Below are 27,836 nucleotides of genomic sequence, written 5' to 3' on the forward strand. Positions count from 1 at the left end.
AAAAGAAAAACATGCAATGCAAAGGAAGCGAGCGGACGAGAACTTTTTTTTGTGTGAGGAGACGCCGCGAGTGTCCCCCGCACCACGAGAGGGCGCTAATGAGTCAAGAGGTGTTAGAAGTCGAGAAAAGAAAAAGAGCTCCAAGAATTCTTCATGATGAAAGATTCTCCTCTAACTTGTCCGAAGTAAGAAACCACAGTTTGAATGCTTTGCTGGTAGCTCAGGTTATTATTATTATTTTTTTTTTGGCAAAAAAATATTACAGAAGGCAATTTTTTCTTTTTTTTTTTTTTTTACAAAGTTTGGGCCACAACTGAAAAAAGAAATTATCGCGTCAGAGTAAAGTCCTTTTTTGTTGTTTTCTTTTTGAGAATAAATGCCGCGATGTGAGAAATTGTATATTTTCAAGAAAAAAAAATGGGAAGTATTTTAGAACATAAACCGTAAACGCAATTCATAAAGATGTACAGTAATCCCATAGGAACAAGTTTGAATTTTTCAACATGTTACAGCGTTTATAAAAATTACCACAAGATTGAGATTGTTTTCCAAAAAAAAAAATCAACTGTATCCTCATAATACTAATATTTCCTGAGAACTACAACTTTATTCTTATAATATAATCGGCTTTTTTTAATTAACTGACAGTCTGATTAAAATTGTAATATGCCTTTTTTCTATATTTTAAGTCTTGAAAGAATTCTAAATTAGTCATTATGCCTTTTTTTTCCAATTAGAAAACGTTTTAACTCTAAGATTGAGATTTTTTTTTTTTTAGGAAAACAACCAACTGTATCCTCATAATACTAATTTTATATTTCCTGAGAATTACAACTTTATTCTCGTAATATTAGTCTTATTGATTTACTGACAATCTGATTATTATTGTAATAATATATTTAAGTCTTGAAAGAATTCTGAATTTATGAGTGATATTACTTTTTTTTTTAATTAGATTGATTTCCTAAAAAAAAAAAAATATATTTCCCGATAACAACTTTATTCTCGTAATATAGGCTTTTTTTAAATTTTCTGACAGTCTGATTATTATTGTAATATTATGCCTTTTTTCTACAATTTAAGTCTTCAAAGATTTTTTTTTAAATTAGAAAACTTTAAAAAAAAAAAAAGAAACAAAACAGAACTTTACTCTCATGCTATAATTCTCTTTTCGGCCCGGCCCGAAAGTACCATTCGGTACACGTGTTGACCAAGCGAGCAATCCGTACATACTGTATGCAAGTATTGTATCTAAATATGTACAGCTAGTGTTTGATCCGCGGAGCATGCATAGGCAAAGGTGAAGAAGAAGTGTGCGTTGCCACGGTGACGGTAAAAACGAGGAAGAGGACAATTTACACCACAGTGCAAAAAAAAAAATAAAAAGGTGAGTTTATGGAAAAAGGGGGGGGGGCGTCTGCAGCACGTGGCGACCCCCCACCAACACAGTCAGACGCGATGACGACGACCCACAAACATATTTACATTCACATCTCTTGAAAATTCAAAAATCACACACGCCCAAATTACTCAGGGTGCCATCTTGCTACATGTTAGCATCCCGAGTGTTAGCGTGCTCGCGTTTCATCAATGAAAAATCGCTCATTTTTGCTCAAGGGCAATCTGCACTTCAAACCGATTTGCATAACACCCGCCGCGTGGCTTCACGTTTGCGACGACAATACTCCAAACGTGACACTTTGGAAGTGCGATGATTAATTTCCGGAAGAAATAAAATAAAAGTGCGCGCGCGCGCGGTAGCTGCGACCGATGACGACTTTGCTGGTGCGATGAACGTGTAACGCGCACACCCGGGCGAGCGGGTATCGTGCGCTCGCTCACGGGCAAAAGCTCGCTTGTCGTTTTCTTCCCCGTGATGAGTTTGAACTCGTGTCAGAGAACGGACAAAAACAGCCTTGTGGTCTGGCGGCGTCCTTTTTACCTCCGCCAAGGACGTTTCGCTTTTAGCGAAAAACGACTTGATGCAGTTCGTTTTTTTTTTTCCAGGGGGGGGGGGGAATTTCCGCATTTTTTTTTTTTTTTGTGATGTTGTTTCACTTCATTATGTATCTTTTACATAGACGACGCACGACTAAGATTGTGTTCCTAATATTTTGGTTCTTTAGCGACACGACATCCGGGACGAAATGTTAGCGACGCGGCGTGATTCAGTGCTGGTGTACCTAATCTTCTGACCTTGGCGGAGGGCTTCGCTTGCGACCACAAAGAACGCACACACACACACACACACACGTGCCGGGGGGGTCTTTGTTTAGGTGTTGCGGACCGCCAAGGCCTGCTCCAGCTCCTGTCTCCTCTGCTGGATCTGGTGGGAGTACAGATACAAAAATAAATAAAAACATACATTCAAAATGTTTTTTTTTTTAAATCATCTAAGAGAGGGGAGTGGCAGTATATAAAAAATGATGACTGTAATTTTCAGCCTACAAGCCGTGACTTTTTTCCACACGCTTTCAACCCCGCAATTTATGCAGTGATGCGGCGCTAGGGTTAGCGCACCTGGTTGTAAGCCTCTTTTTAACGCTAGCGCCGAGTTATCGTTAGCGCTCTGGTGCGAGTACGGATACACAATAAATTAAAAAATACATTTAAACAAACATTAAATTAAAAAATACATTTTAAAAAAAATCACCAAAGAGAGGGGAGTAGCAGTATATAAAATTAATTATTGTAATTTCCGGCCTACAAGCTGCGACTTTTTTTCCCCCACACGCTTTCAACCCTGCCGTCTATGCGGTGATGCTAGCGTTAGCGGGGCGCTAGCGTTAGCGTACCTGGTTTTAAGCCTCGGTACACAGAAAGAGTTTAGCACTAGCGTTAGCATTTAGTTAGTTAGCGTTTGCTAACTCTACAGTATAAATATATGAAACTATACAAAAGAGGGATTGGTTTTCGCACTTTACAGCTGAATTATTTTTTAAAAAATACAGAAATAATTTTAAAAATATAGAAAGTAATCAAGTTCCTCAGCCTAACACAAAATTGGGAAATTACACACAAAAAAATAGAACATATCAAAATAAAATACCCTAAAATGTAATCTATTAAAATATATAAATATATATTGAATATAAATTGTGAAAATGAATAAAAACATCAAAAATTGGGCTGGGGTTTTCTTTCTTTGATATTATAAATGAAAAAAACTATCAAAAAATGTTTGCTCATCTTACAGTAAAATCAATTATTTGGGATTATTTGCAAATGATGTAAAAATTAAAAAAAATAATACAAAAAAAAAGAAGAAGGGGGGTATAAAATAAAAATAGAAAGAGGAGGTTGAAATATTATTATTATTATTATTTCTAATACTCAGCTGACCTTACAGTAGAAGTAGCGGCTGACGGCCTCCTGGGACCAGGGCTGGTGGTAGAAGGCCGCCCGCCGCTCCTCTTCGGGGTTCCCCACCACGTCCGTCATCAGCTGCAACAAAACGGACGCGAGTCAACCTGCCGGCGCTCTCGACATCGCAAGTGAGTCCGAAAAGGGGAACCTTGAGGTCTCTGCTCTGGGACTTGAGCCAGTCCTGGATGTAGCCTTTGGGATCCCGCGAGAAACTCAGCATGAAGTCCCTCTGGATCTTCAGCTGGTTGATGGACTCGATGGTCTCGTGGATCTTGGGAGAAAAAAAAAAAAAACGCGGCGGCGTCAGGTGGGCCCGGCGGGGCGAGATGGGGGGGTCGGCCCCGTCCTCACCTTGTTGTCCAGCGTGGCGATTTCCTGCTGGTTGGCGGTGGACAGCAGGAAGCTGCTCATCTGGCTCTTCAGGGGGTCCTCAACCTCCACGTCGATGTCGTAGCACGCCGTCTTCTTCTGGTCGTTGGGGTCCACGCTGAGAAAGTGGCAAAAATTTAGTAGTTTTTTTTTTGTTTGTTTGTTTTTTTTAAAGCTCAAATTACTTCCGTGACCAATTAGCCGCGACTTTTTTCACACGCTTTCCAACCCCGCGGTTTATGCACCGCTGGCGTTAGCGCAGCGCTAGCATTAGCGCACGTGGTTATAAGCCTCGGTACACAGAAAGAGTTTAAAGAGTTTAATACTAGTGCCACGCTAACACCAGTGCCGCGCTAGTGTTAAACTCGTGCGTTTTGTAAGCCGGGAATTACGGTACACAGAAGGAGTTTAAAGAGTTTAATGCTAGTGCTGCGCTAACACCAACCCCGTGCTAACGCTAGTCCCACGCGAGCGTTAAAGTCTTTCTGTGTACCGAGGTTTATAACCAGGTGCACTCTGTAGGCCGGGAATTACGGTACACAGAAAGAATTTAACGCTACTGCCGCGCTAACGCTAGCCCCGCGCTAATGCTAGCTTTCGGTGTACCGAGGCTTATAACAAGGTGCGCACTGTAGGCCGGGAATCATGCCGCATTTCTTTTAGTGGAGCAGCCCCTTTAAGGTAGAAACTTCCACTATTTACAATTTTTTTACCTCAAGACTTTCCCACAAGAGCCCAGTTCTTTTGATTGCTGCCAGTTTTTAGATTTTTATTAATTTTTTGGGATGACCAGATAAACGTGATTTTTGAAAGACGTCTGCACTCGTTCCATGGTGAAAAGAATCTTTGTACTTCCTGTTTGTACGGCGGCACGGAGACGAATTTGGTGGGACGGTTTCTCGCCGCTCGCTACCTGATGACGTGGTTGATGACGATGGGGTCGGGGGGCAGCAGGAGGTTGGTGAGGCGCTGGGGGATCTCGGAGAACTTGAGCCGGGGGCAGTCGAAGATCTGAAATCATTTCTAGACGACGTCACGCCACGCGGTCCGGGGGAGACCGCAAATAGTTTTGCGGCGGCTCGGGGGCGTGTACCTGCTGGAAGTACTTGTCGCAGTTGATGTACTCTTTGTCGTGGGAGTCCTGCAGCTTGTTGGTCTTGACGTACTGCCACAGCGCCTGGATGATGCACGAGCGCGTCTGCGTGTGGATGCCCAGCAGGCGGGCCAAACGGGGGTCCAGCTTGAACTGGGGGGGCTGACCATACAGAGGGGTGGGGGGGGGTATGTGTACAATGCCCCCGAGGCGTAGTCATTGAGCAAGTCACTGAGAAACCTCATGAAAAAGATCAACAATTACCAGAAGATGCCACAAGATGGCAGCAAAGCGCTATTTTCTGACTGAATGAAACTCTTCAGATCACTTTAAAATAGCTCCGTGACACCAAGTTGCCACAACATGGCAAAAAAAAAAAAAAAAATTGCCCATAGCATAAAGACTGATTTTAAAAAAATGTGAAAAAAAATAAGGTCAGACATAATGCCAAACAGAGAGAAGACTTGAGTCGGAGAAGTAGTGCCGCGGCGCCCGTCACCTGGTAGTCCAGCATCAGCAGCAGCGTGCAGCGGACGCTCACGTCTCCCGGACGCTTCACCTGGAAGCCGTCGGTCTCCTGCGTGGTGGCTGTGCGGTGCCACTGAAAAGACACAAAAGGCAGCACCCTTTTTTTTCTTTGGCTCCCCCTTGTGACGATTGCAGGCATTACAAGCAGCATCCTTTTTTTTTTTCAATGCTATATTTCAATGTACATAAAAAAAAATAAATTTAGCCCTTGAAACTTTTTCTTATCTGATGACGGAATTTGCTTGCTGAATGGGGGGGGGGCATTAAATTAGAGAAATTAGCACAAAATGTGTGATATAATGACAGAAAATAATTATAATAACAAAAATTGTAAATACAAATAGTACTTGAAACAATTTTTGAATGAATTAATAATGAATGAATAATCAATTAAAAGAATATTAATCACAAGACAATATCATTAGTTACTTTTGAAAAATAATTATAAAATGTACACATTTATTAATTTAATCCATCAAACTTACATCTAAAAATGACATCTTTAATTTTATCCTCTAATTTGATCTTGTTTAAGGGGCAGCAGAACAAAATGGCAATAATTCTTTATTGACAACAATAATTTCATCAACGTGGTTACGTTTGTTTGTTTTTTTTTAGTCCGCCTTTCATAGACTCCGGCGCAACCCTCGTGAGGATAAGCAGCTTTTCCACGCTAAAAGCTGCTTGCCTTGTTTTGCTTCCGTTCAACTCGCCCCACAATCACGAAGCACTCAAAAGACGGAACCGGTTTCTCAGACTGACCTCACAAAAGTGGCAACCTTGAGTCATTCAACTCTCCTTTTTTTTAATTTTATTATTATTAATTATTTTTTTTTAATTCAATCTGTTTTGACGGCCGGCTAACGCTCGTTTTTATTCGGCGCTCGTTACGCTGCCGGAAGAACATCCGCAAGCGAAAAGTCTGCAATGGGTTTGCGAGTTAAAGCTTGCTTGATCATTTTGCCTCAACAGTTTGACCTCAGTCGCGACAGTTTTCTGGCATGCGGGTCACGTGGACCTGCACGGGGCCCCCGACCAGCGACGAAATTCTTACCGATTGCTTCGGGAAATGTTTTTCGAATTGTTGAAAGCGTACCGTGCCGATTATTAGGAGTCTGCGCCCACCCGAGAAAAAAAACGATCGGGTACCGACCTCTACCAGGTGGTTGTCGGGTCCGTAGAGGTCTTTGTCCAGTTCGATCACCAGACTCTTGAAAAACGAGGAGAACTTCTTCTTCTGCTTGCCGGGCTACAGAACAGAGTCGTAATAACATAATCATACACAATGTAAAGCATTCAAACAGGTCGTGTGTCATAATTTAACATCCTTCGCGTGTGCCCGCCTTGGCCACCGGGAGGTCATGTACACAAAAAAAAAGTGGAGTCCTTCTACTGCGACTATTATATTAGACATAATTATATTATACAGGAGTAAGCTGCTGTAGTAATATATGTCATCGCAGAGGATAAAGAATATGCCCAATATTGTTACATTACATGCATCCACCGTTTGTGTTGAAATGTCTTTTGCACAAAGGGTTTGAAAACCACGGCGTAGATGCTAACTGGTAGCATGTCACATGCAATGTAAATAAATGTTACGATAGAATTATGAGCTAGTTTTGTAATCAGAAATCAATCTCAACGGGGACCCTGAACTGGTCGCCGGCCAATCACAAAGCACATTGAGACAAACAGCCACACCCACACCCTGGAGCAATTTAGAGTGTGTAATGTTGCATGTTTTTTGGGGGATGTGGGAGGAAACCGGATTGGCCACCCGGGAGAAAACCCACGCAAGGCGCGGGGAGAACAACTCCACACAGGCCGGGCCGGGATCGAACCCGGGACCTCAGAGCCGTGAGGCCGACGCTTTTTAGTAAAATGCGCGTGTTGCATAACTCCCTCAAATTGGTTTCCAGGATGCTTCCCTTACACTAATGGCAAGAACAGCTCGAGCTCTGTTTTTCCACGTTTTTATGATTAGTTGACATCATTTTCTGACGTGGCATCTGTTTTTTTTTGAAATGTTATTTTAACCCCGCTTTCCTCGGAACGCTTTTTTTGTAATAACGAGAAGAACAGTTTTTGCCTCACGTCGTCCAGCAGCTTCCCCTCCACGCGCAGCTCCCACGACGCGATGCTGCCGTCCGAGTCGTCGGCGTCGGGCCGCGCCGGGTTGAAGGTGTTGGAGATGTACAGCCTCAGTTTACGCTTCTGCTGCTGACACCGGGCGTACGCCGCGCAAGGGGGCGCTGTTGATCGCACGCTCTCGGGTAGAGCGGCGGCGGCGGAGGCGGCGGCGGCGGAGCGCTATTACCTTCATGGGCCTCTTCAGCGCCTCCTGGATGTCCACTCGCTTGCGCATGATGGTCTGGTCCAGCTTGCGCTCGAAGGCCAGCAGGTCCATGTAGGCCTGGGACTCGGGGACCAGCTCGCGGATCTGAACATGTGACCCGAATGCAAGGAAAAAAATTCACAAAAATGCTCATTTCGGCAATTTCATAATGCTTTAATCGTTCTAAAATATCAGTAACGGTATCAATATTGATATCTGTATTGGTACAGATATCGGTATCAATATTATATCACCTGGTATCAGTATTGGAAAGCCAATCAGTATCAATATCTATTGTGGTACATCATTTTGATACTAGCTTTTACTACTAATATCAAATAGATATTAGTACGTTTACTAATAATAACAATATTGGAATCTGTATCTGTGAACACGGGACATACATTTTGATCTCGATGAAGATTTTGGAGTGCTTGCGAAGGGTTTGCGCTCAAATCCACACTTAGACCCCACTCCCCCCACAACACCACTGGACCCTCCGCCCCCCCCCCCTTCCTCTAAATGGCCGCTTTCATTGTCCCCCCCCCTCACCCCTCATTCCCCGTCCCTGACCCGCGCTAGCCACCTCCACCGCCATCGTGCATCCGTCGCCATTTAAATATACAAAAAAACAAAACCCAAATGAAGTCCCCCCCCCCAAAAAAAAAACATCCCAACGAGCGTGCCCCTCCCACTCATCAAAAAAAAAAAAAGACAAAGCAAAAATATGTAGCCTTACCCTTTGCGGAAGAATCTTGTCTGCCATTTTCCTCCTCTTTGCGCTGGAGAAAGAGGGAGGGAAAAAAGACGGGAGAGAAAGAGGAGGGGAAAAAAAAGAAAGGAAAAAGGGGGAGCACGTTACTATGGCGACTGATAGCGTAGCGGCCGGGCCATCTGCCGAAATGCTGGGCCGCATCCGGCGTCCCAGTTGTGTGTGTGCGTGTGTGCGTGTGTGTGTGTGCAGCGGCCCAACCTGGAGAGAGAGAGAGAACGCCCGTGACAGCCCCCCCCCCCCCCCCGAAAAAAAAAAAGTGGGCACATCCGAGGCACAAGTCAGGTGGGCACGTTTGCGTTGGTAAACGTGGTCAGGAGAGACCGCTCCGCTTGTGACGGGAAGTTTTGTGTATTTTAAAAAAAAAAAAAAAAAAAGATTAGACTGAAGTTATTAATTCATTTATTTATTTGAATTCATCAGCCAAATATTTAACTCCTGCAAAATTGAATGATTTTACTCCTGATAATATTTTAACCATTAATCCTGTGAACAAATGATTAAAAGAGAAAAATAAACATAAAAAACTGAAATATTACATGACTTATTGAACACATTTTAACTTGCCTTTAAAACACATTTGAATTCATAAATAAATTAACAAAAACTATGTCTCTAGTGTAATCTAATTACAGTTCATAGAATTGAATTTTTTGTTTGTTTTATTATTAACAATAAATTAACAGTGATTTATTTGTAATTCGAATAAAGAAAAAATAACCATTTTAGGAAAAAATAAGAATTTCTTAAAAATCTTGGATTAGATTGAATGTATTTATTATTTGAATTAATCAGCCAAATATTTAACTCTTGCAATAATTAATGATTTTACTCCTGATAATATATATTATTTTTACCATTAATCCTGTGAACAAATTATTAAATGAGAAAAATGAAAATAAAAAACACTGAAATATGATATGAACTAAACACATTTTCGCTATTGAACCATATTTGAATGTTTTAATTCATAAATAAATTAACAAAAGCGTACCGTAGTTAGTGTAATTATATAGTTTTAATGGAATTTTTTTATTTTATGATCAACACAAAATTAACAATAATTTATTAGCCATTTGAATAAAGAAAAAACAAATTTTAGGAAAAAATATTTCCTCCCCAAAAAAATTGATTACATTGGGTTAATTAATTTATTTGAATTAATCATCCAAATATTTAACTCTTCCAATAACTACTAAAATGTTCACCATTAATCCAATGAACAAATTATTAAGAGAAAATAAAAAAGAAAAAAAAATACTGAAATATTATATGAATTATTAAACACATCTTAATTAGTCATTGAACCACATTTGAATATTTTAATTAATAAATAAATTAACAGAAAAATGTGTCTTCGGCGTGGTTAATGGAATGGATTTTTTTTCCCGTTTATTTTATTAACAATAAATTAACAATAATTTATTATTCATTTGAATAAAGAAAAAAATTAGGAAAAAATAAATATTTCTAACAAAAAAATTGGATTAGATCAACTTAATTAATTAGTTTATTTGAATCAATCAACCAGATATTTACCCCTTGCAATAATTAAGGATTTTATTACTAATATTTTAAACATTAACGCTGTGAACACATTACTAAATGAGAAAAATGAAAAAAAAAACGGTGAAATATTATATGAATTATGAAACACATTTTAATTCGCCATTGAATCACATTTGAATGTTTTAATTCATAAATACATTTAAAAAAATAATAATAAAAAGTGTCTTCGGCGTAGTTAATGGATTTTTTTGGTTTATTTTATTAGCCTTTTCAATAAATTTGAATTAAAAAAAATTCACCAATTTTCAGGGAGGGGGGGAAAAAAAGTAATACAACAAATGTATGTGGCCTGCAGACGATAATACTTTGCCCATGCAAAGTTTAAGGACTTTTCTCAGTATTTTGACACGAATGTGTGCGTTTTCCCTCCCGGATTCCAGGCCGTGTTTTTCTTGCACTTGAAGCGGCCGGAAAGGAACAAAAAAAGCCTCCCATTCAGCCTCATTTCGACGTGACGAAAAGTGCGCTGAAGTCATGCAAGTGCTTCGCAAAAACAAGTATAGAAAGAAAACATTCATCGGGTTAGTTTGATCACTTTTGCGCTTGTGTTGAGAAGTTAAAAACAACTTTTAGTCGTTAAGAGTTAAAAGCGATGGCGGATTAAGCCTTATGAGAATTGATTTGATTAGATTAGTAGATGGTTATGCATATTGTTAGCAGTCCGCTATCATTAGCGTTACGGAAAGCCGTTTGAACGCGTTTTTTACGCCACACGCTGGTTTACATTCATAATTCGGCGCACGAGCAGGAGGTCGTATAAATGCTCAAACGGCTTTCCATAAAGCATGCCAAATGGGGAGGGGGTGGGGGGGGTGCTACAAGATGGCCGCTTAAGGGTGTGGTTTGGCCGTCTAGGGAGCGTGGCAAAGGAAAAAAAAAAAAGGGGGAAAAAAATATCATTAAAATGACATTTCAACATTAAACAAAACAGGGTTGGGTCCTGTTTGAAATCCTTTCCCATCATGCCATGCTCCAAGTCCAAAGCATGCACCGCTACGTCTAGGATCCTCTCATTCGGGAAGGTGCTGGTGTATTATTATTATTATTTTTTTTTTTTTTTTGAGGAGTTTAGAGGGGTTCTGGGGACCGTTAAAGGGGAAAACGGGACATGCAGCGGAACAAAGGGGGGGTCCTACTTGGATCCGAGCGTGGGATCTGATTGGGGCTCTCTCATGTCCATCGGCCTCGCCGCCATCTCGCTGGCTCCCGGGAATCCCAGCGGCTTCCTGGGGATCGGTTGACCCGTTAGGGCAGACGTTTTTGGGGAACAGGGACCCCCAAGCCCCCCCCCAAAATGGAGACATTGGGCAGTACTAATTTGAAAATTTTCTTCCTGCTTTCGAGAAAAATAGTCGGAATGTTAACATAACGAGGAAAAAAAAGGTAAAAAAAATGTGCAATTATTCTTTGGGAATGGGGACCATGCTGTGAATAACAAAACGTTGTAATTGCCCCCCCAAAAAATGTATTATAATTGCTTAGAGTTGCCACAAAATGCCGCCAAACCACTAGCGTTGCCTACCCGAAACTCCTCAACTCAATTCAACTTAGTTCCTTGACAGCAAGAGACCACGAGACGGCGGCAAAGCAGCACTTTTGTGGAAATGAAACTCCTCAACTGACTTCAACAGACTTCCTTGATACCATGAGGTCACAAAATGGCAGATTTTTGAATTTTTTTTTTTTTTGTTTAAATGAACCGCCTCCTGCCTGAAGATAGCCGCGATAGGCTCCGGCACTCCCACAACCCTTGTGAGGATAAGCGGCTCGGGAAATGGACGGATGGAGCGAAACTGATCAACTAACTTCAATATTTTATTGATACAACACAGCTCCTTGACACCAAGACGCCATAAGATAGCAGAAAAGCGCTAGTTTTGCTGAAACGAAACTCCTCAACTCACTCCAATACAGTTCCTGTGAACAAATTTGCCGCAAGATGGCACTAATCCTGTACAAGTGTTTGTGTGTGTGTGTGTGTGTGAGGGCCACGCTCATCCCCAAACAATCCTCAATAATGCCAAACAAGCACACGTGCAGACAACACAACGATAAAGACCGAAACCAACGCCAGCAAAATGACTTTTTTTTTTTTTTTTTTTACAAATTAAAATTCTTTGTCACGTTTAGGATTTAGGAAAAAAAAAATCAAAAAGAAATTCTTAAAGCTGTCGACCTGGCAACAGAAGGAGGAAGCGCGGCCGCGTTGCCGGGGAAACCTGAAGCTTCCTCTTGAAACGCCGATTCAAGGCCGAAAATTCACAGAACGGCAAAAAAAGCAACAAAAGAAAAGTCAGCCCGAATCACTACACACAAAAATAATAATAATGTGCACTTTAAAGGTACTTTTTCATTTTTATATCATACACAAGTACGAGACTGAGTCAGTGAATCAAATCTGAGCCTGGAGGGTTATGTAGCTCCAGTCAGTGATTCGAATCATTTGAGTGTGCTGTGTTTACGGCGCGTCTGCTAATTAGAGTCAGTGAAATGAATCATCTGAGAGTCGGCTGGATTATATCAGCATCTGAAAATTAATTTTTCTACAGTCGTGCTAGTGCGCCTCCAAGTATCCGAGACGAATTTCTTGTGTGTTGAGGCAAATAAAGGTGACTATGATTCTGCAGCAAATCATCCGAGTTTTGGCCAATTCAAGTCGCTGACTCGAGCCGGTCGCCCAGTTCGGGCGAGTCCGCCGTGTTTCCACCGAGTCCGCGTATTTCATTCGGCGGAACGAAAACATCTGAGTCAGCGCCGTTTCCGTCAAATCCGCCAACTCCATTCAATGAATCACGCCGCTGCAGTTTGTGATGTTTCCTGTCAGTCCACAAATTTGACTCAGTGAATCAAATCACTGGAGTTTGCGGTGTTTCCGCGAATCAGATGACTCGAGTCAGTGAATCATATCATGCAGGGGTGTCAAACTCATTTTTTGTCGCAGATTTTGTCAAAATTTGAAATTTTGGTACAGTTTTGAACAAAAATTTTGAAAAAAAAATCATAGAAGTTGATACACACGATTTGCCTTTGCGGGCCACATAAAATCACGCAGCGGGCCGGATGCGGTCCCCGGGCCTTGAGTTTGACACCTGTGACCTCATCCAAGAGTGCAGTCTTCGGGTTCAGACTCACTTTCTGGCCCGGCTCTGGACGGCCTGCTGTTGCTGCTGCTGCTGCTGTTGGACCTGCTGGGACGGGGCGGGCCTCTTGCGGCCGGCCTCCATCACCGGCGAGGGCAGGCCGGGACGCACCGCCGGGTTGCCGCCGTAGGGTGGGCCGGGGGGGCCCATGGGAGCGCCTTGGTGGGGCATCCTGGCCCCGGACGGCATGCCGGGACGCTGGGGACGAGACACGACATGGGTTTTGAGTGCAAGTTTTAGTCATTTGTGTGAGTGGAAACGTTTGACTTTTGAGAGTGACACAGTATTGATACAGTAGCGATACAGTATGTATTTAGTATGTATGAGAGCAAATCATTTTCCAGCAGTGAACGCAAGAGATTCAGAGCACAGCTGCAATTAGAGCTTGCACAATTTTCATTGACACGCAAAAAAAAAAAAATACCCAACGCTAACGGTTCCGTTTTGACGGCTGGAAACAACTGGCCCGCGCTCACCTGCTCCCGTCGCTCGCCCCGGCGGCAGCTGCGTCCCCGCCGCCTCCGTTCGGCGGGCGGAGCAACGGGCGAGGTAGCGACGTTTGTGCGCGCGTGCGGAAAAATGATTCGAACGCGAAGTCGGCCATTTTGGGCGAATCACAGCGAACGCGCACAGCAAACAGGAATCACCGGACAGACGGGCGACGCCGCATTGTGGGGCCTTTTTGTGTCGAAAGTGGGCGGGGCTCTGCGTCAAACTTGAATAGAATAAAGGATTAGAACTGTATTCCTCGACTTCAAAGAAGAATGGCAAAGTTGCGAAAAAAAGACGCGGTATTGTGTAGAATTCTATTCTGTTTGTTCCGTTATTGTCTCCGCGGGGTCTTTAAAAGCAACAATGAAACTAAAAATGAAAGATTAATGCGCATAACACCTTGAGATTTTGATTTAGCGCTGCAGATATGATCTGACATTTCGTAACCTACGCTGATGTTTGTTTTGGGTTTTTTTTCCCTGTCATGTTTGTCAATTTCAAAAGGCTGATGTGATCTTTAGACCGTCCACGGAGTCACGTGGGGGTGGGCGGGGAGAAATTACAAAGAGCGTCGTCGGAAAACTAAAACGGGAAAGCGCCGAAAATACGACAAAACGTGACTAAAAATGGCGTTGTTTGACGAGTCAAGCAGTCGAGGGACTCAAAAGGCGCGGAAGACGACGCGCGTTTATGGAAAGCGTTTTGAAGCTCGCGATCCGGTGATCAGAAGAAGAAGAAGAATGAACAGGCGCTGCTGTCACTCTTGTTTGGCAGGTGGGAGGGGGTTGTGGGGGGGGGGGGGTCAGTGAGGAAGTTGAAGACAACATATGGTCGGGCGGGGGGGGGGGGGGGGGGCTCAGCCGCGCCAATGTCGTCACCTTCAGGACCTCCTTATTCTTCTTTTGTCCCAACTGTTTTTTTACGCAAACGCCCCCTCCCACACATGACATGGGAGTGTTTCGGGGGGGATTGTGACAAGGTGGGAGTCCTCGCGGGGGTCCGTCGTGACTGGCCGACGGGTTTCGAGCAGCCGGCAATCAGATCCGCTCCGCGGCGGACATGCGAGACGAGCGTCGGCATGCGAGCGCGTGCGTGGCGAGGCCAAACTTAGGCCAACGTAAGCTCTCTCTTTACTCGGTTGCCCCAAGTACCGCTTCAAAAACACTATCCATCCATTTTCTTTGCCGCTTATCCTCACAAGGATCACCTATCCAAGCTCTCAACGGGCAGGAGGCGGGGCACACCGTGAACTGGTTGCTGTCCAATCGCAGGGCACGACAAGACAAACAGACGCACTCACAATCACACCTAGGGGCAATTTAGAGTGGCCAACTATCCATCTTCTTTGCCGCTTATCCTCACAAGGGCCACAGGGAGCGACGGAGCCTATCCCAGCTGTCAACAAGCAGGAGGCGGGGCACACCCTGAACTGGTTGCCAGCCAATCGCAGGGCACATAGAAACGAGCAACCAATCGCACTCGCAATCACACCTAGGGGCAATTTAGAGTGGCCAACTATCCATCTTCTTTGCCGCTTATCCTCACAAGGGCCACAGGGAGCGACGGAGCCTATCCCAGCTGTCAACAAGCAGGAGGCGGGGCACACCCTGAACTGGTTGCCAGCCAATCGCAGGGCACATAGAAACGAGCAACCAATCGCACTCGCAATCACACCTAGGGGCAATTTAGAGTGTCCAATGATCCATCCATCCATTTCCTTTGCCGCTTATCCTCACAAAGGTTGTGGGGAACGCTGGAGCCGAAATTGTTGTTAACGGGCAGGAGGTGAGGTACACCCTGAACCGGTTGCCGGCCAATCGCAGGGCACATAGAAACGAACAACCACTCGCACTTGCAATCACACCTATGGGCAATTTAGAGTGTCCAATTAATGTGCCCACCCGGAGAAAACCCACACAGGCACGGGGGACAACATGCAAACTCCACAAAGACGGGTCCGGGATCGAACCCGGGTCCTCAGAACTGTGAGGCCGACGCTTTACCAGCTGAGCCACCAAATACCGATACCCCCAAATACTTTCATCATGACTTGCATAAGCCCATTTCATATTATTATGATGCACTATAACAGATTTGAACAGAGGCGCATAGATTAAATGCAAAAGTATGAAACGTGAAAAGTGAAATACAACTGAACTATGCACGGAGAACGATTTTTCCTTGTACCACGAGAGGGAGCCACTAATGCTACTTGTACCACCGAAAACAAGGGAGGGCTTCCGGTGTGGAATTTGCACGTTTTTTTTTTTCATAAATCATAAAAAAAGACAAATTTGATGACATTCAAATTAACATTTAAAAAAAAAACCTGCAAAAATCAACGAATTTCTTAATTTTTGCCTAACCCTTCAACAAGTACGAAAAGGGCAAAGCAAAGTTAAACATTTGTTTTGCCTCTTGTACGCAATAAGCGACCAAAATAGAAGTTATTATGATTATTTTTTTAATTGGAATGAACCCTAAAAAAAAAAAAAAAAAAAAAAAAAAAAAAATCCATATCGGTCAGGCGCTCGTGTTTATAAAATGCAGAACTAATTTTTTTATTTTAAAAAGTGTTTACAGAATGTCCGGAACGGATTCGTGGGTGAAATCGATTTTGGAATACAAGCGCATTGAGTTGCGAGCTCGGCCCCGGAACAAATTCCACTTGTAAGTCAAGGCGACGGCTGCGCAAAAAACAAAAAAAAAGAAGAAGAAGAAGAAGAGTGGAAACATCAGGCCTCGCCGCAAGTGCAAAAATAAACATTCACACTTTTCAACGTGACTTTTTTTTTCCATCTTAACAGCTTTTGCGAGGTGTGGAGTGAGGTTTTTTCTGGGGGGGGCGGGGGGGGGGGGCCCCCGCCTCCTCATCAAGGTTAATTGGTCCGTGGAGATGACGCGTGCGTGCGGCTCATCAATCAGCGCCGCCATTGTTGCCCAAAGGCGCCGGCGCCGCGACGACCGCCCCTGTCGAAGACACAATAGCTCATCCCGTCTGCACACTACCACAAACCCGCCGCGGCGATTTTTTTCCCCCCAAATCGTCTTACCCCATTGAAATGAATGGAAATGCCATTAATCCGTTCCCGCCCCAAAAATTGTCACCATGTGTATTTTAATGCTATACAGTACTCCGTAGTTTTGTACTTTATAAGGAACATACAGTAATGGCACATGTCATTATCCAAGCTGCTTATCCTCACAAGGGTTACGGGAAAGCTAGTGCTAATCCCAGCTGGCTTCAGGCGAAAGGCGGACTACACCCTGAACTGGTCGCCAGTCAGTCACGATCACTGAGCGGGAATCGGTTCCACGCTGCCCGCCCCACGCCGTGTGTACCACTACACCATCAGCTGGTACAGCGTTGGCCTTACAGTTCTGAGGATGCGGGTTCGATCCCGGCCCCGCATGTGTGGATTTTGCATGTTCTTGCCGTGCCTGCGTGGGTTTCCTCCCGGCACTCCGGTTTCCTCCCACAATCCAAAAACATGCAACATTAATTGGACACTCTAAATTGCTCATAGGTGTGATTGTGAGTGTGAGAGTTTGTCTCTATGTGCGGTGCGTTTGGCTGGCAACCAGTTCAGGGTGTACCCCGCCTACCGCCTGTTGACAGCTCTGATAGACTCTGGCTCTCCCCGCTACCCTTGTGAGGATAAGCAGCAAAGAAAATGGATGGATGGATATAAAGAATGAAGCTTGTTCCCCCCCCATCAATACTGCTCATCAGTACGGCACTAATATTAGTCATTTTTCGCAAAGGATGGAGAAGATATGATTGTCATAATTCTGTCTGTCTTCACGTGTTGGTGCACCATTTGTGTTCAAGATGCTACTTTGTGTTAGCATCAGGTCAGCAGGCTGAAACGATGATAATAATTCAATTTTCTTGACGAATCACTCGCAGCTTATTGCGAAGTTTGCTGCCATCGTAAAAGCCTCGCTCATAATACTTCTTCTTTGAATATGTATTTTGGACAAATTGACAGAAAATACCAAGACTGACATCCGCTATTTTGAATAAAAGCCGAGGATGGAGAAGCTACGGCGCTTCAGTTTGAATGCGACGACGTGTACGGGCGGCGGCGACCTTGACGAATGAGTTCAGGGTATTCCGTGACGGCGCTTGGAAGTCAAACATAATGAAAGATATTGTGCGCAAATAAGACGCTTTCACGAAAATGTAATTATTCTAAGCCAAATGGCGACAACAGTTGTAGTGTTGTGTGTGAACCTTTTTTTGGGGGGGGGGGGGGCGTAGCCTTGAGAGTACATTATCACAAATGAACAGCATTTTCAATACATTACGAGTTAGCTGTCTTTTATTTGGGGGGGGGGGCTCAAATATAATTATGATGTGTTTTTAAAATAATTTTAAATGTATAACTTCTGTGTTTGGACATTTTGGGAACAATTGTGCGATTGTACTTTGCCAGGGCAAATACAGTAGCTATAACAACCCCCCCCCCCCCCCCCGTCTCCCCCCCTCCCCAGCACCTCACCCTATTCAAATGCAAGTTTGGTTTTTTTTGGCGCAAAAATAAAAAATAACATACGAGTGATATCTTTGAATAATGACGCGGGAGCTCGCTGCGGACCGCGACTGGACAAACGCGAGGAAAAGCCTACTAGAACAGCTGAACTTTATCCGGGGGATCATTCGAGTCACTTTAAAAAGGTGACAAATGTGCGCCGATTCCCATTTTAATTTTGAAATGCAATAACATGCGCTAAAATGCGATTTTTTTTTGGGGGGGGGGGGGTTTAGAATAGCTGCCGAATGTTTACGAGTGCGACGACAGTTTGGATCGAGCGGAAAAGCCGAGAACGGGGCTCGCGACGTCACAGGAACACGGGCGTGAAAACGAGCGCGGAGGAGGAGGAGGAAACGCTCGCCCGACGGGAATCCGACCGGCCACCCCGCCGAGCCGGAACTTTGCTCGCCTGCATCTCGAGTGTGTCACCGTCCACACACGCGCGCGCAGCGCTAACAGTCACGGTAACCTCCTGAGCGCATACCCGACCTGACATTTCACACATGAATGGAGCGATTGTTCCGCGCCGCCTCGCCTCCGTTAGCGTCCGGCGACCTTACGCCGGGGTCTCCCCCCCCCCCCCCGCCCCGCCGACCCCTCTTCCATCCTTGCGTCCGGAGCATGCTAGCCCAAAGATGGGGAGCTGCCCGCCCGCCAACCGACCCGCCTGCTTTTCCACAAGCGACGGCGATCCGGCGTCACCCCACCCCACCCCCTTCTCCCCCGTTCCTCCATCCCTGCCCGAACGGAACCCGGGAATGCGATCCACGGGGGGAAGGGGGGGGGGGGAATAACCTTCACACGGCCACGCGTTGGGCACCCCCCCCCCCCCCCCGCCTTTCAATGACGGCTGCACTCACCACTCCATGGACCAGGAACTCAAACAGTTTGCTCTTGGTGGCTTTCCTGGCTCCCCCCGCCGTCTCCTCCGTGGCCATTTGGTGCGGTCCCCCCTTCGCCTGGAGCCCGCCGCCTCGTACGCGCTCCCTTTCTCCTTCTTTTGTCTTTCCCTCGCCAGCCAGCCAGCCTCCGGTTCCCCTCCCCTGCTCCACTTTCCTTCTCTTTGTGCTCTCCTCCTCCTCCTCCTCCTCCTCCTCTGCCTGTCCCTGACGCTCCTTCCACCTCCCTCCTTCCCTCTCTCTCTCTCTCTCTCTCCCTCTCTCTCTCTCTCCACTCCTTCCCCCTCCGAGTCCCTCGCTAGTGTACGTCTGCTTCACTTTTAAGTTGCCTTTGAGGAGCCCGGAATGTCGTTTCGGGGGGGGAGAGAGAGAGAACGAGAGAGAGAAAGAGAGAGAGAGAGAGAGAGAGAGAGAGAAGGAGGGGGTTGCTGCTCGCTGCTTCTGCCGTGGGGGTCTACCAGGGGGGGTTCAGCCGGCCCACCTCCCCGCCCCGCTCCCCTTGCACAGCTGTTGCGTTGCATTCCGCTGGTGAGATAAGAGGACATGCGGCACACAGCGAGGAAGCTGGGAAAAAAGGGGGAGGGAGGGAGGGAGGGGGGGGACCTGAGTGGGGGTGTAAAGCGGTCGGACGGCGAGGTGACCGAGTCGGAGGTCGTGAGCAGGAAAAAAAAAAAAGTGTTTTTTTTTTTAAAGGGGAAGTGCCGCTTGTTGTTATATTTAATACAGAGTAGCGATTCCACGACAGAATTAATTTATTTAAATAATGAGCCTTGATAAGTTTTCTTTGGTGTAAATTATTTATTTTCTTGGTAATATTTAGATAGATAGATGATAGATAGATAGATAGATAGATAGATAGATAGATAGAGATAGATAGATAGATAGATAGATAGATAGGTTATTACCCATATCTCATCATTATTGTCATTTTTGAGTAAAATAATCTTGCTAATTTTTCAAAAATGTTCCCTAAATTACAGATAAATAAAAAATAGTTTTTATTGAAATAAAAAATTATTTTAATGGAGTTTAATGTATTCAGATTGTTTTTTTTAAAAATATTCAATAAATATATTTTACTAAGTTATTTGAATTAATAATTATTTTCATAGTAGTTTGTAAACCTATGAATTTCTTGAATGATTTTTATTTTTAAAAATTGAAAGTTATGGTTCTTTATAAAAGCACGGGTTTAATGAATTTCAATGTATACTTATTGCTTAAATTTACTAATTTGGAGTGTCTATTATTTATTAGCATCCTTATAGTGCTTCTAATTTATTTTCATTTAAATAAAATGTTTCTTCACTTTTTTTTAACCATTGTATGCTTCATTTTTTTCATGAATTTATTTGCATATACCATGAAGTAACATTTTTGTATTCAACATAAAGTTAATTATAGTCTTACTTTTAATTTCATGATATTACTAAAATATATTTGAAATAAAGCCTCGTGGGCGTGGCTGTGTTCCCCCCCCACCCCAAGTCGCTCCCATTAAATTCTGCCTAGCAACAAGTGACCGCCCCCTTAACTGTGACGTCACACCGCCGCTGGAGCCGACTATTAACCCCGTGCGTGATGCGGAGAATCGATTTCCTGAATACGGAACCATTTGCGTTCACATCTGTTGGCGTCCTCCCAAAGGGTCTGAAAAGCCCACTTGACCGGCGGCCATGTCAAGAGCGCCTCCGCTTCCTGCGTTTGTCGCGGGTCGCGACTCGTTTCCTCCGTCGGATTGAAACGAGCCGGGACCGCGGCAGGATGTGATGTCACACTCGATGACTCTTAAACGGGTTCCGCACGTACCACCAGGCGCCCGACAATCGGACCGCTCCTGAGTCTGATTGTCAATTTTCGATTAGCGATACATGTGCACCGTTCGTCCGTCCATCCATTTTCTTTTGCCGCTTATCCTCACGAGGGTCGGAGCCTATCCCAGCTGTCAACGGGCAGGAGGCGGGGCACACCCTGAACTGGTCGCCAGCCAATCGCAGGGCACGTAGAGACAGACAGCTACACTCACAATCACACCTCGGGGCAATTTAGAGTGTCCCATTAACCATCCATCCAATTTCTTTGCCGCTTATCCTCACAAGGGTCACAGGAGCGCCGGAGCCTATCCCAGTTGTCAACGGGCAGGAGGCGGGGCACACCCTGAACTGGTTGCCAGCCAATCGCAGGGAACATAGAAACGAACAACCAATCGCACTCGCAACCACACCTAGGGGCAATTTAGAGTGTTAATAATTAATGTTGGATGTGTTTGGGATGTGGGAGGAAACCGGAGTGCCCGGAGGAAACCCACGCAGGCACGGGGAGATCAAACCCGGGTCCTCTGAACTGCGAGGCCAACGCTTTACCAGCTGACCCACCGTGCCGCCCACCCTGTTCGCGATATTCCAAATCGGAATCCGTGCGCCCCGCTTTCGGTGCTTCCTCTCCCGACCTCCGACCCCGCCGCCCACCCACTGCCGTCAAATCAGAGGCTTGAAATATTCATAAGGATATTTTGAATGACAAAGGAAGTGAGCGATGCGCACACTCATGCGTCTCCTTTTCCTTGGCACGAAAACAGCAGCAAAGCGTCAAATAGACGCTTTTGGGAAATTTGCATACGACGCATTAATATCGCTGCAGGGGCCATCCTTCAAACTTCCTTCCATGTTGGAATTGAGGGACCCACCCCCTCCCCGACCCCCTTTTGCTTCCCCAGGTTTGTTGGTGACCCCTGCCATTGAAGCAAGTGTACTGCAACATTTGAAAAATGTAATATTTCTGAACAATATCAACCGGTAAGTACACAAAATGTCGTCAGACCATAGTTGGGGTGGGGGGGGGGGTTTCAAGCGTAGTGGTACTGCACGGCCAACAGGGGGAGCAAGCGGTAAAGAAATCGACGCCTTGGCATTCACAGGCATAAACCACACAATAAGCAACGTGTACTAAACATGGATCGGGCCCAGCGTTGTGCTGTGAAGGTTTTGGTACGCTCCGTTCGCCATTTGCTATTTCAAACGCTCTCTCCCCGTCACCATTTTGAATCCTTTTCAGACACTTCGTCGTTCAGACCAAAAGGGGGCGACAGAAAGCATCTACTCAACTCGACAGAAACTCAAGCAGGTTGTAAAAAAAAAAAAAAAAAATCTACAAACGCAAATGGTAAAATATTTCAAATGCTTTTTTTTTTTTTTACATTTTTCTGATGAATCAGTTTTAGGTAAAAAATTTGCAAGTCCACCATTACAAAAGAGAGGCTTTGCAATTGAATTACATGGGTCGATAAAGGTTAAACTAGATTTTTTTTTTAAACAGTCCCACAGCAAATACATTTTTTTTAAATTTTCATGACCTAAAGAAACAAGAGTATTTTTAAAAATCAAATAATAATTATAGATAGAAATGCAGGTGTGAAACATTTATAACACCCACAAAAAAACAAAAACAAACAAAAAAAATTCAAGAATCTTGGAGTTGAAAAAAAAAAAAACCTAAGATTTTTAAAATTAAAAAAGAAAGGTTTACTCATTAGAAAAAAAGTTGGTTCTGCATTTGTTTATGTTAAAACACGTGAAAAATTTAAATGCACAAAAACTTAAATTATAAATTTGTTAAATAAAATATTCTATTATTTGTGTCTTTGTGGCTAAAAATCGTCAAACTTTTGATCAGTGAACAAAAACAATTCACTTTTTTTTTTTTTTTTTAAATGGAGGCTTGAATTTCCCTGCAGGCTACTATCACAAAGTAACTACACGACCAAAGTAGTCAAAATGAAGTGGACCTGGTTTGATTGTGCAGGTAAACCTATGTGCTAATCTCCCCTGCGGTGAAGCTCCATCAACTTCATTGTCAAGCGGACCGAGGGGCGACGTGAAAAGAGGGCGAATCGGGGTCCTGGGCCCCCCTTTTCAAGGGTCCCTTTCTCCCGCATACAAAACCCACTTTGTACAAAGGGAACTCCTGGACCACCATCAAAAGCCTGCAAAAACCCAAACGGCACTAAAGAGGAAAAACGGCTAAGGACGTGAGCACAATACAGAAAACTCCAAAAAGAACCAACGCGAGGGAGTTTCGGGCAGGACAAAGCATCCAGAGCGTCACCTGCTCCGGGGCATTTCCTGTTTGTTGTAACCATGGCGACGGCTTAATCTGCCCAGAGCTGGAAACTACAGCAGCCAATGGGACTCGAGCCAGGCCAGAGCATCATCATCATCATCATCCGAAGAAACTATTCCAGACACAAAAAAAAAACACGTTGGCCCTGCTTCTTTCCGCACTTGATGCACCCGGGCCGGGAAAAACGAGCACACATTTGCGGAGTTAACCCGAAGCAAGGTTGTAGACATCACGCAGTCATTAAAAGGCCCCTGGGATACTTTAAACGGTGCCCCGTGCAAGCGTCACAAAAACAAGGGTGTGCAGACTTTTTATACCCGCAAAAACGACAAAGTCAGCGTTTTTTTTTTTTTTTGGGCTAGTTAAGTCACGCTACCTGCACTCCGCTGCTAGAGACACCGTAGACCACTTTGTACTCGGTGTTCTACATTATCGATGCTGGAAATCTAAATGGGTCAAGCTCGCCAGACGCACTGCGACCATTTCGGACCCGAACAAAATGAGTCCACGAGCGACTTAAAGGACATCAACGTCGCTGTAATGCGCTGGCGGGGCTTCGGAGACGAGTCGTGTGTAATTAGTTTAAAAAGCGCCCTATTTAAGTCCTGAAGAAATCTATAATCTGCCAGCGGAAACGACAAAGTGACATTTCGGGAGGGGGCCGGCGGGAGTTCGATACCGCGTACAATCGAGCGGAGGGTGTAGAAATGCTACACACGCCAATACGTGCTAATTGCTAACGCGCGCGGCTCGAAGGATAAACACTCCGAGGGAGAGCAGTAACGGTGCTGAAATGTTTCCATTTCTGCCTTCTCCTTTATCACGTTTTTATGCAATTCTGTGCAATTTTTTTTGTTGTTAAGTGATTTATTTTGGGCCATTTCAAATTTATTTCAAAAGGGCAATACTGAGCATCGGTACCGCGGTCACTCCAAAGGGTTCGCATATTTTTTCTTACTCCGCGCAAGGATTTTTGCTCTCTGAATGGAACATATGTTTATTTCTACACTGGCTCGTTCAGTGGAAATCAATCGTGCGCAGAAGTTTTTTTTTCTCCCCCCCCCCCCGGAAGCCATTTTGTTTCCACGGCAACAAACCCGCCATAGAGCAGGTTCGCATTCCTCCGCCGCTACAGAGGGAAGTGCTCCTATTGTCCATTTATGCCTGAAAGTAGCACAAAAAAAAAAAAAAAAAAAAAAACACACACACACACACACATCACACAAAGCCAGGGCCGCAGCCTTACTACTTGGCAGACAAAAGAGCGCTTTGACACTCCAGGTGGAGAAACTCGGGAAGTGGTGAGGGGGACCTCGGCATATTCCCTTAAAAAGCCTGCTCGGGCCTCCGGCGGCCGCTCGCCTAATCGGACCTCGGGAGCCGGGTCCCTACCTTGCATGCTAATCAACCCCGTCGTCGTTTTTGGGCCGTGAACCGAAGCTTGAAATCACGTGCACGGTCCACCAGTCGTCCGTTGCCCCCCGCCCCCCAACCCTCTCCCTCCCTCGCTATATAGCACAACTAGCTATAGAGTAAGGTGCTTTTTTTTTTTTTTTAGCTGAGTCACCTCGTCTCCGTGAACTGAGCTGAACAGGAAACCGGGAGTAAGAAGAGGAGGAGGAGAAGGCAGCCCAAGCTTTTTTTTCTGCGAGGCCTATAAAATTACATCCATGCACAGTTATTACATTAAAAAAAAAAGGGGCCTCTCTGAAGCGCAGACAAGTGAATAACGTGACGCTAATACAAATGCGACGCGAGCCGACGCGTCAGTTTTAGCCACCAAGCACGTATATGAATCACCAGCGAGACATTAATGGCTGTTAATTTGAAAAGCTTCTCTTTGTATGCGTCGGGGTACAGCTAGAAAATTGCGGTTCCCTCCTTCTTAGTTAAATTGAAGGCTAGGAGCGAACTCGCAACCAGTTTTGGAGAAAAAAAACCAAAACAATTAAACCATGAAATTTTATATATGGACTTCTGTCCATTTTGAGTACTAGCACAAAGCTAAGCTTACTGTAGCCTCTGTTATTGTTGCCAAACCCATAATTGTGTTCTTTTCTAATTAAAAACAGAAATTTGTTAGACCTTGGTTGAGGTATTGTCATCAAGCAAACAGTCACAAATGATAAGAAAACACAGAAACTGAAAGAACTGTTGAAGCTACAGTCAGCTAGGCCAAACCAAGCTAACTGTAACCTCAGTTATGTTTTCAAAAAGCTAATTATGTACATTATGTTCTGTTCCAATTAAAAAGGGAACAGTGGTTTCTACATAATACTCCCAAATTAAAAATAATTACAAGCTGAGACTGGCTTTAAGTCTTGAAACTGCATTAAGCTAAGCTTCAGGGAAGCTAACTGTAACCTCATGGAAGTTTTTCCAGAAGATTTTTTTTTCTAATTAAAAATAAAAAAAGACACACTGTTTTCCCTCTGGACAATATTGTAATCAGTCAAAAACCATATTTAGCACTTACAAACAACTGCAAAATACGAGAGAAGGCCTTCGAAGAGTTGATCTAGTTTGCTAAGCTAAACAAAGCTAACTGTAACCTCAGTTATGGTTTCAAAAAGCTAATTATGTACACTATGTTCTAGTCCAATTAAAAAGGGAACGTTGGTTTCCACATAATACTCCCAAATTAAAAATAATTACAAGCTGAGACTGGCTTTGAGTCTTGAAACTGCATTAAGCTAAGCTTCGGGAAGCTAACCGTAACCTCATTGAAGTTTTTCCATAAGATTCTTTTCTAATTAAAAATAAAAAGATACTCGTTTCCCTCTTGACAATATTATAATCAGGCAAAAACCATATTTAGCACTTACAAACAGTGCAAAATCAGAGAGAAGGCATTTGAAGAGTTGAAGATCCAGTTTGCTAAGCTAAACGAAGGTTTACTATAGCCTGAGTCACACTTAAAAAAAAAATAATAATAATTATGTACTCACCATGGAACTGGTGCTGGGTGTTATAAATGAGCAAATAGCATATTTACTAATTACAGATCACATTATCATTCGTTAATGCAGATACTGGCTTTGAAGAAGGCGGCACGCTGTCTGTTCAGCGTTTGTGGTAATTAGACAAACAGCACGTTTAGCTAAAAAATATAATAAAAAAATATGTTGAATAAAAAGTGGAGACTAGCAGCCCAGGGTGTTGAAGTCACACTAAGTTATTGCTAAACTAAGGAAGAAAAAAAAAAAACACCTGTATCCTCTGGTTTGGAAAATAGAATTATATATTATATATATTCCTCTTGCTAACGAGCATTAAGCTACATTAGCACAACATCAGTGGACACGTGACTAATAAAAAGTGTTCCAAATCCCTAATAAAGTAAACAAATAACGCAAGGCATTAAATGGCACAAGCGAAACTTTTTTTTTTTTTTTAGGGGGGGGGCACAAGATGGGGGATGATGCTGGTGCGTTGGTGATGGTGCACCAAACCAGGCGAGCAGCCCCCCGCACTCGCCCTCCTTCCCTGCCGGCCTGGCTCCGGCTCGTGGCTCGGGGCTCCCCTTCACGGGTTCTCAAGTGGCACGTTCGAATCCCCACAGGCAGTCAAGGTTAACAAGTCGGCGTCTGCCGAAAGGTGGCTAATGATGCAGACCCAACTAGTCCAATACCCCCCATCCCCAATAGCCCCCCCCCCCCCCTCTATGCCTCTTGCACTATGCGGCTGTAGCTGAGGCCAAAAACACCACCATTTTAAAATGTGTGTGGGGGGGTGTTTATCACCAATTCATTTTTTTAAATAACCGCATTGACTAGCGAAATTAGTTTACACAATTGATGCTGCAGCGACGTGCTAATAATAGTAATTATTAAAATTGAAAAAAAAAAAAGGCAAATACGGCAGCCTCGTACCTTTCTCTCCATCCTCTTTTTTTTTTGGTGGGGGGGCCGACTCAACAGCACAAAGTGTCGGATGCGTACGATCGTCCGGTCCGGTCCGGTGTGGTGTGGTCCAGTCAGGTCTTTCCTCAACTTCCTCGCGGCTTTTCAAGAGCAACAACCTCCCCCCCTCCTCAAAAAAAAAAAAAAAAAAAAGCAAAACAAGGAGACTCGAGGCTGTCACTTCCCCATCACCGGACGGCGACTTGTTAGCGGCTGGTGCCGGCCTTGCGGGACGGCGGGGGATGCGGCCGCCACACGGCCGGAATGGGTGAAGCCTCGCCGGGGAAAGGGAAGCGAGAAGGAGCGCAGGCGCGGTCTGCCGCCGGAGAGTCGATGTGATGAAAAATGACCACAGCCAGGGAGCGTCGTCAAATTATTATCCTCCTCTCTCTCTCTCTCTTTTTTTTTTTTTTTTTTTTTTGTCTGTGGGCTGGAGGATTTCCTACAGTGCAACACCTCTCTACTCTTTTTTTTCTCCCCCAAATTCTCAAATAGCAGACACAAAGAGACTGCCTGTTTTTTTTTTTTTTCTTCAGGGAGGGAGGGTGTGAAAAAACATGCAGGGTGTGCAGAAAACGAGAAGGACGTGAAGTGAAGGCATATTACCAACAAAACAAAACAAAAAAAAGCAATAAGAGAATGTACAAATTCAGCATACTTGCCGGCCACTTCATTAGGAACACCAACAAAATCCAGCGAGATCCCATTAAA

At 44.3% G+C, this 27,836-nt stretch overlaps 1 protein-coding gene across 6 annotated transcripts; it reads right to left on the minus strand.

Moving 5' to 3' along the window:
- Positions 1-1,110: 1,110 nt before the first annotated feature.
- smarcd3b (SWI/SNF related, matrix associated, actin dependent regulator of chromatin, subfamily d, member 3b) lies at positions 1,111-27,453 on the minus strand. Of its 6 annotated transcripts, none has more exons than XM_061804689.1 (15): positions 26,172-26,523; positions 19,066-19,668; positions 13,168-13,373; positions 11,172-11,261; positions 8,434-8,476; positions 7,677-7,799; positions 7,454-7,576; positions 6,510-6,605; positions 5,328-5,429; positions 4,829-4,990; positions 4,649-4,746; positions 3,718-3,853; positions 3,515-3,637; positions 3,343-3,444; positions 1,111-2,326 (listed from the first exon to the last, which is right to left on the minus strand). In XM_061804689.1, the coding sequence occupies exons 2-15, from the start codon at positions 19,141-19,143 to the stop codon at positions 2,273-2,275; spliced, it is 1,536 nt and encodes a 511-aa protein (XP_061660673.1). In that variant the 5' UTR covers positions 19,144-19,668; positions 26,172-26,523; the 3' UTR covers positions 1,111-2,272. The 6 variants fall into 6 exon arrangements, with proteins under 6 accessions (XP_061660673.1, XP_061660672.1, XP_061660675.1 ...); XM_061804688.1 differs by having other exon boundaries at positions 7,454-7,579; positions 26,172-26,522; XM_061804691.1 differs by lacking the exons at positions 19,066-19,668; positions 26,172-26,523 and adding an exon at positions 27,096-27,453 and having other exon boundaries at positions 7,454-7,579.
- Between the last annotated feature and the right edge of the window lie 383 nt (positions 27,454-27,836).

Source organism: Syngnathoides biaculeatus, chromosome 19 (assembly GCF_019802595.1).
Source record: "Syngnathoides biaculeatus isolate LvHL_M chromosome 19, ASM1980259v1, whole genome shotgun sequence".
In the NCBI taxonomy this organism is placed as follows: Eukaryota; Metazoa; Chordata; class Actinopteri; order Syngnathiformes; family Syngnathidae; genus Syngnathoides; species Syngnathoides biaculeatus.

Excerpts from the sequence above, each read along its gene's own strand:
- smarcd3b (XM_061804688.1), bottom strand. The coding sequence starts at position 19,143 with ATGGCCACGGAGGAGACGGCGGGGGGAGCCAGGAAAGCCACCAAGAGC. Across the intron at positions 6,606-7,453 it reads AGGGGAAGCTGCTGGACGAC|CCCGGCAAGCAGAAGAAGAA; the intron begins GTGAGGCAAAAA and ends TCTGTTCTGTAG. Across the intron at positions 3,638-3,717 it reads TCGCCACGCTGGACAACAAG|ATCCACGAGACCATCGAGTC; the intron begins GTGAGGACGGGG and ends TTTTCTCCCAAG.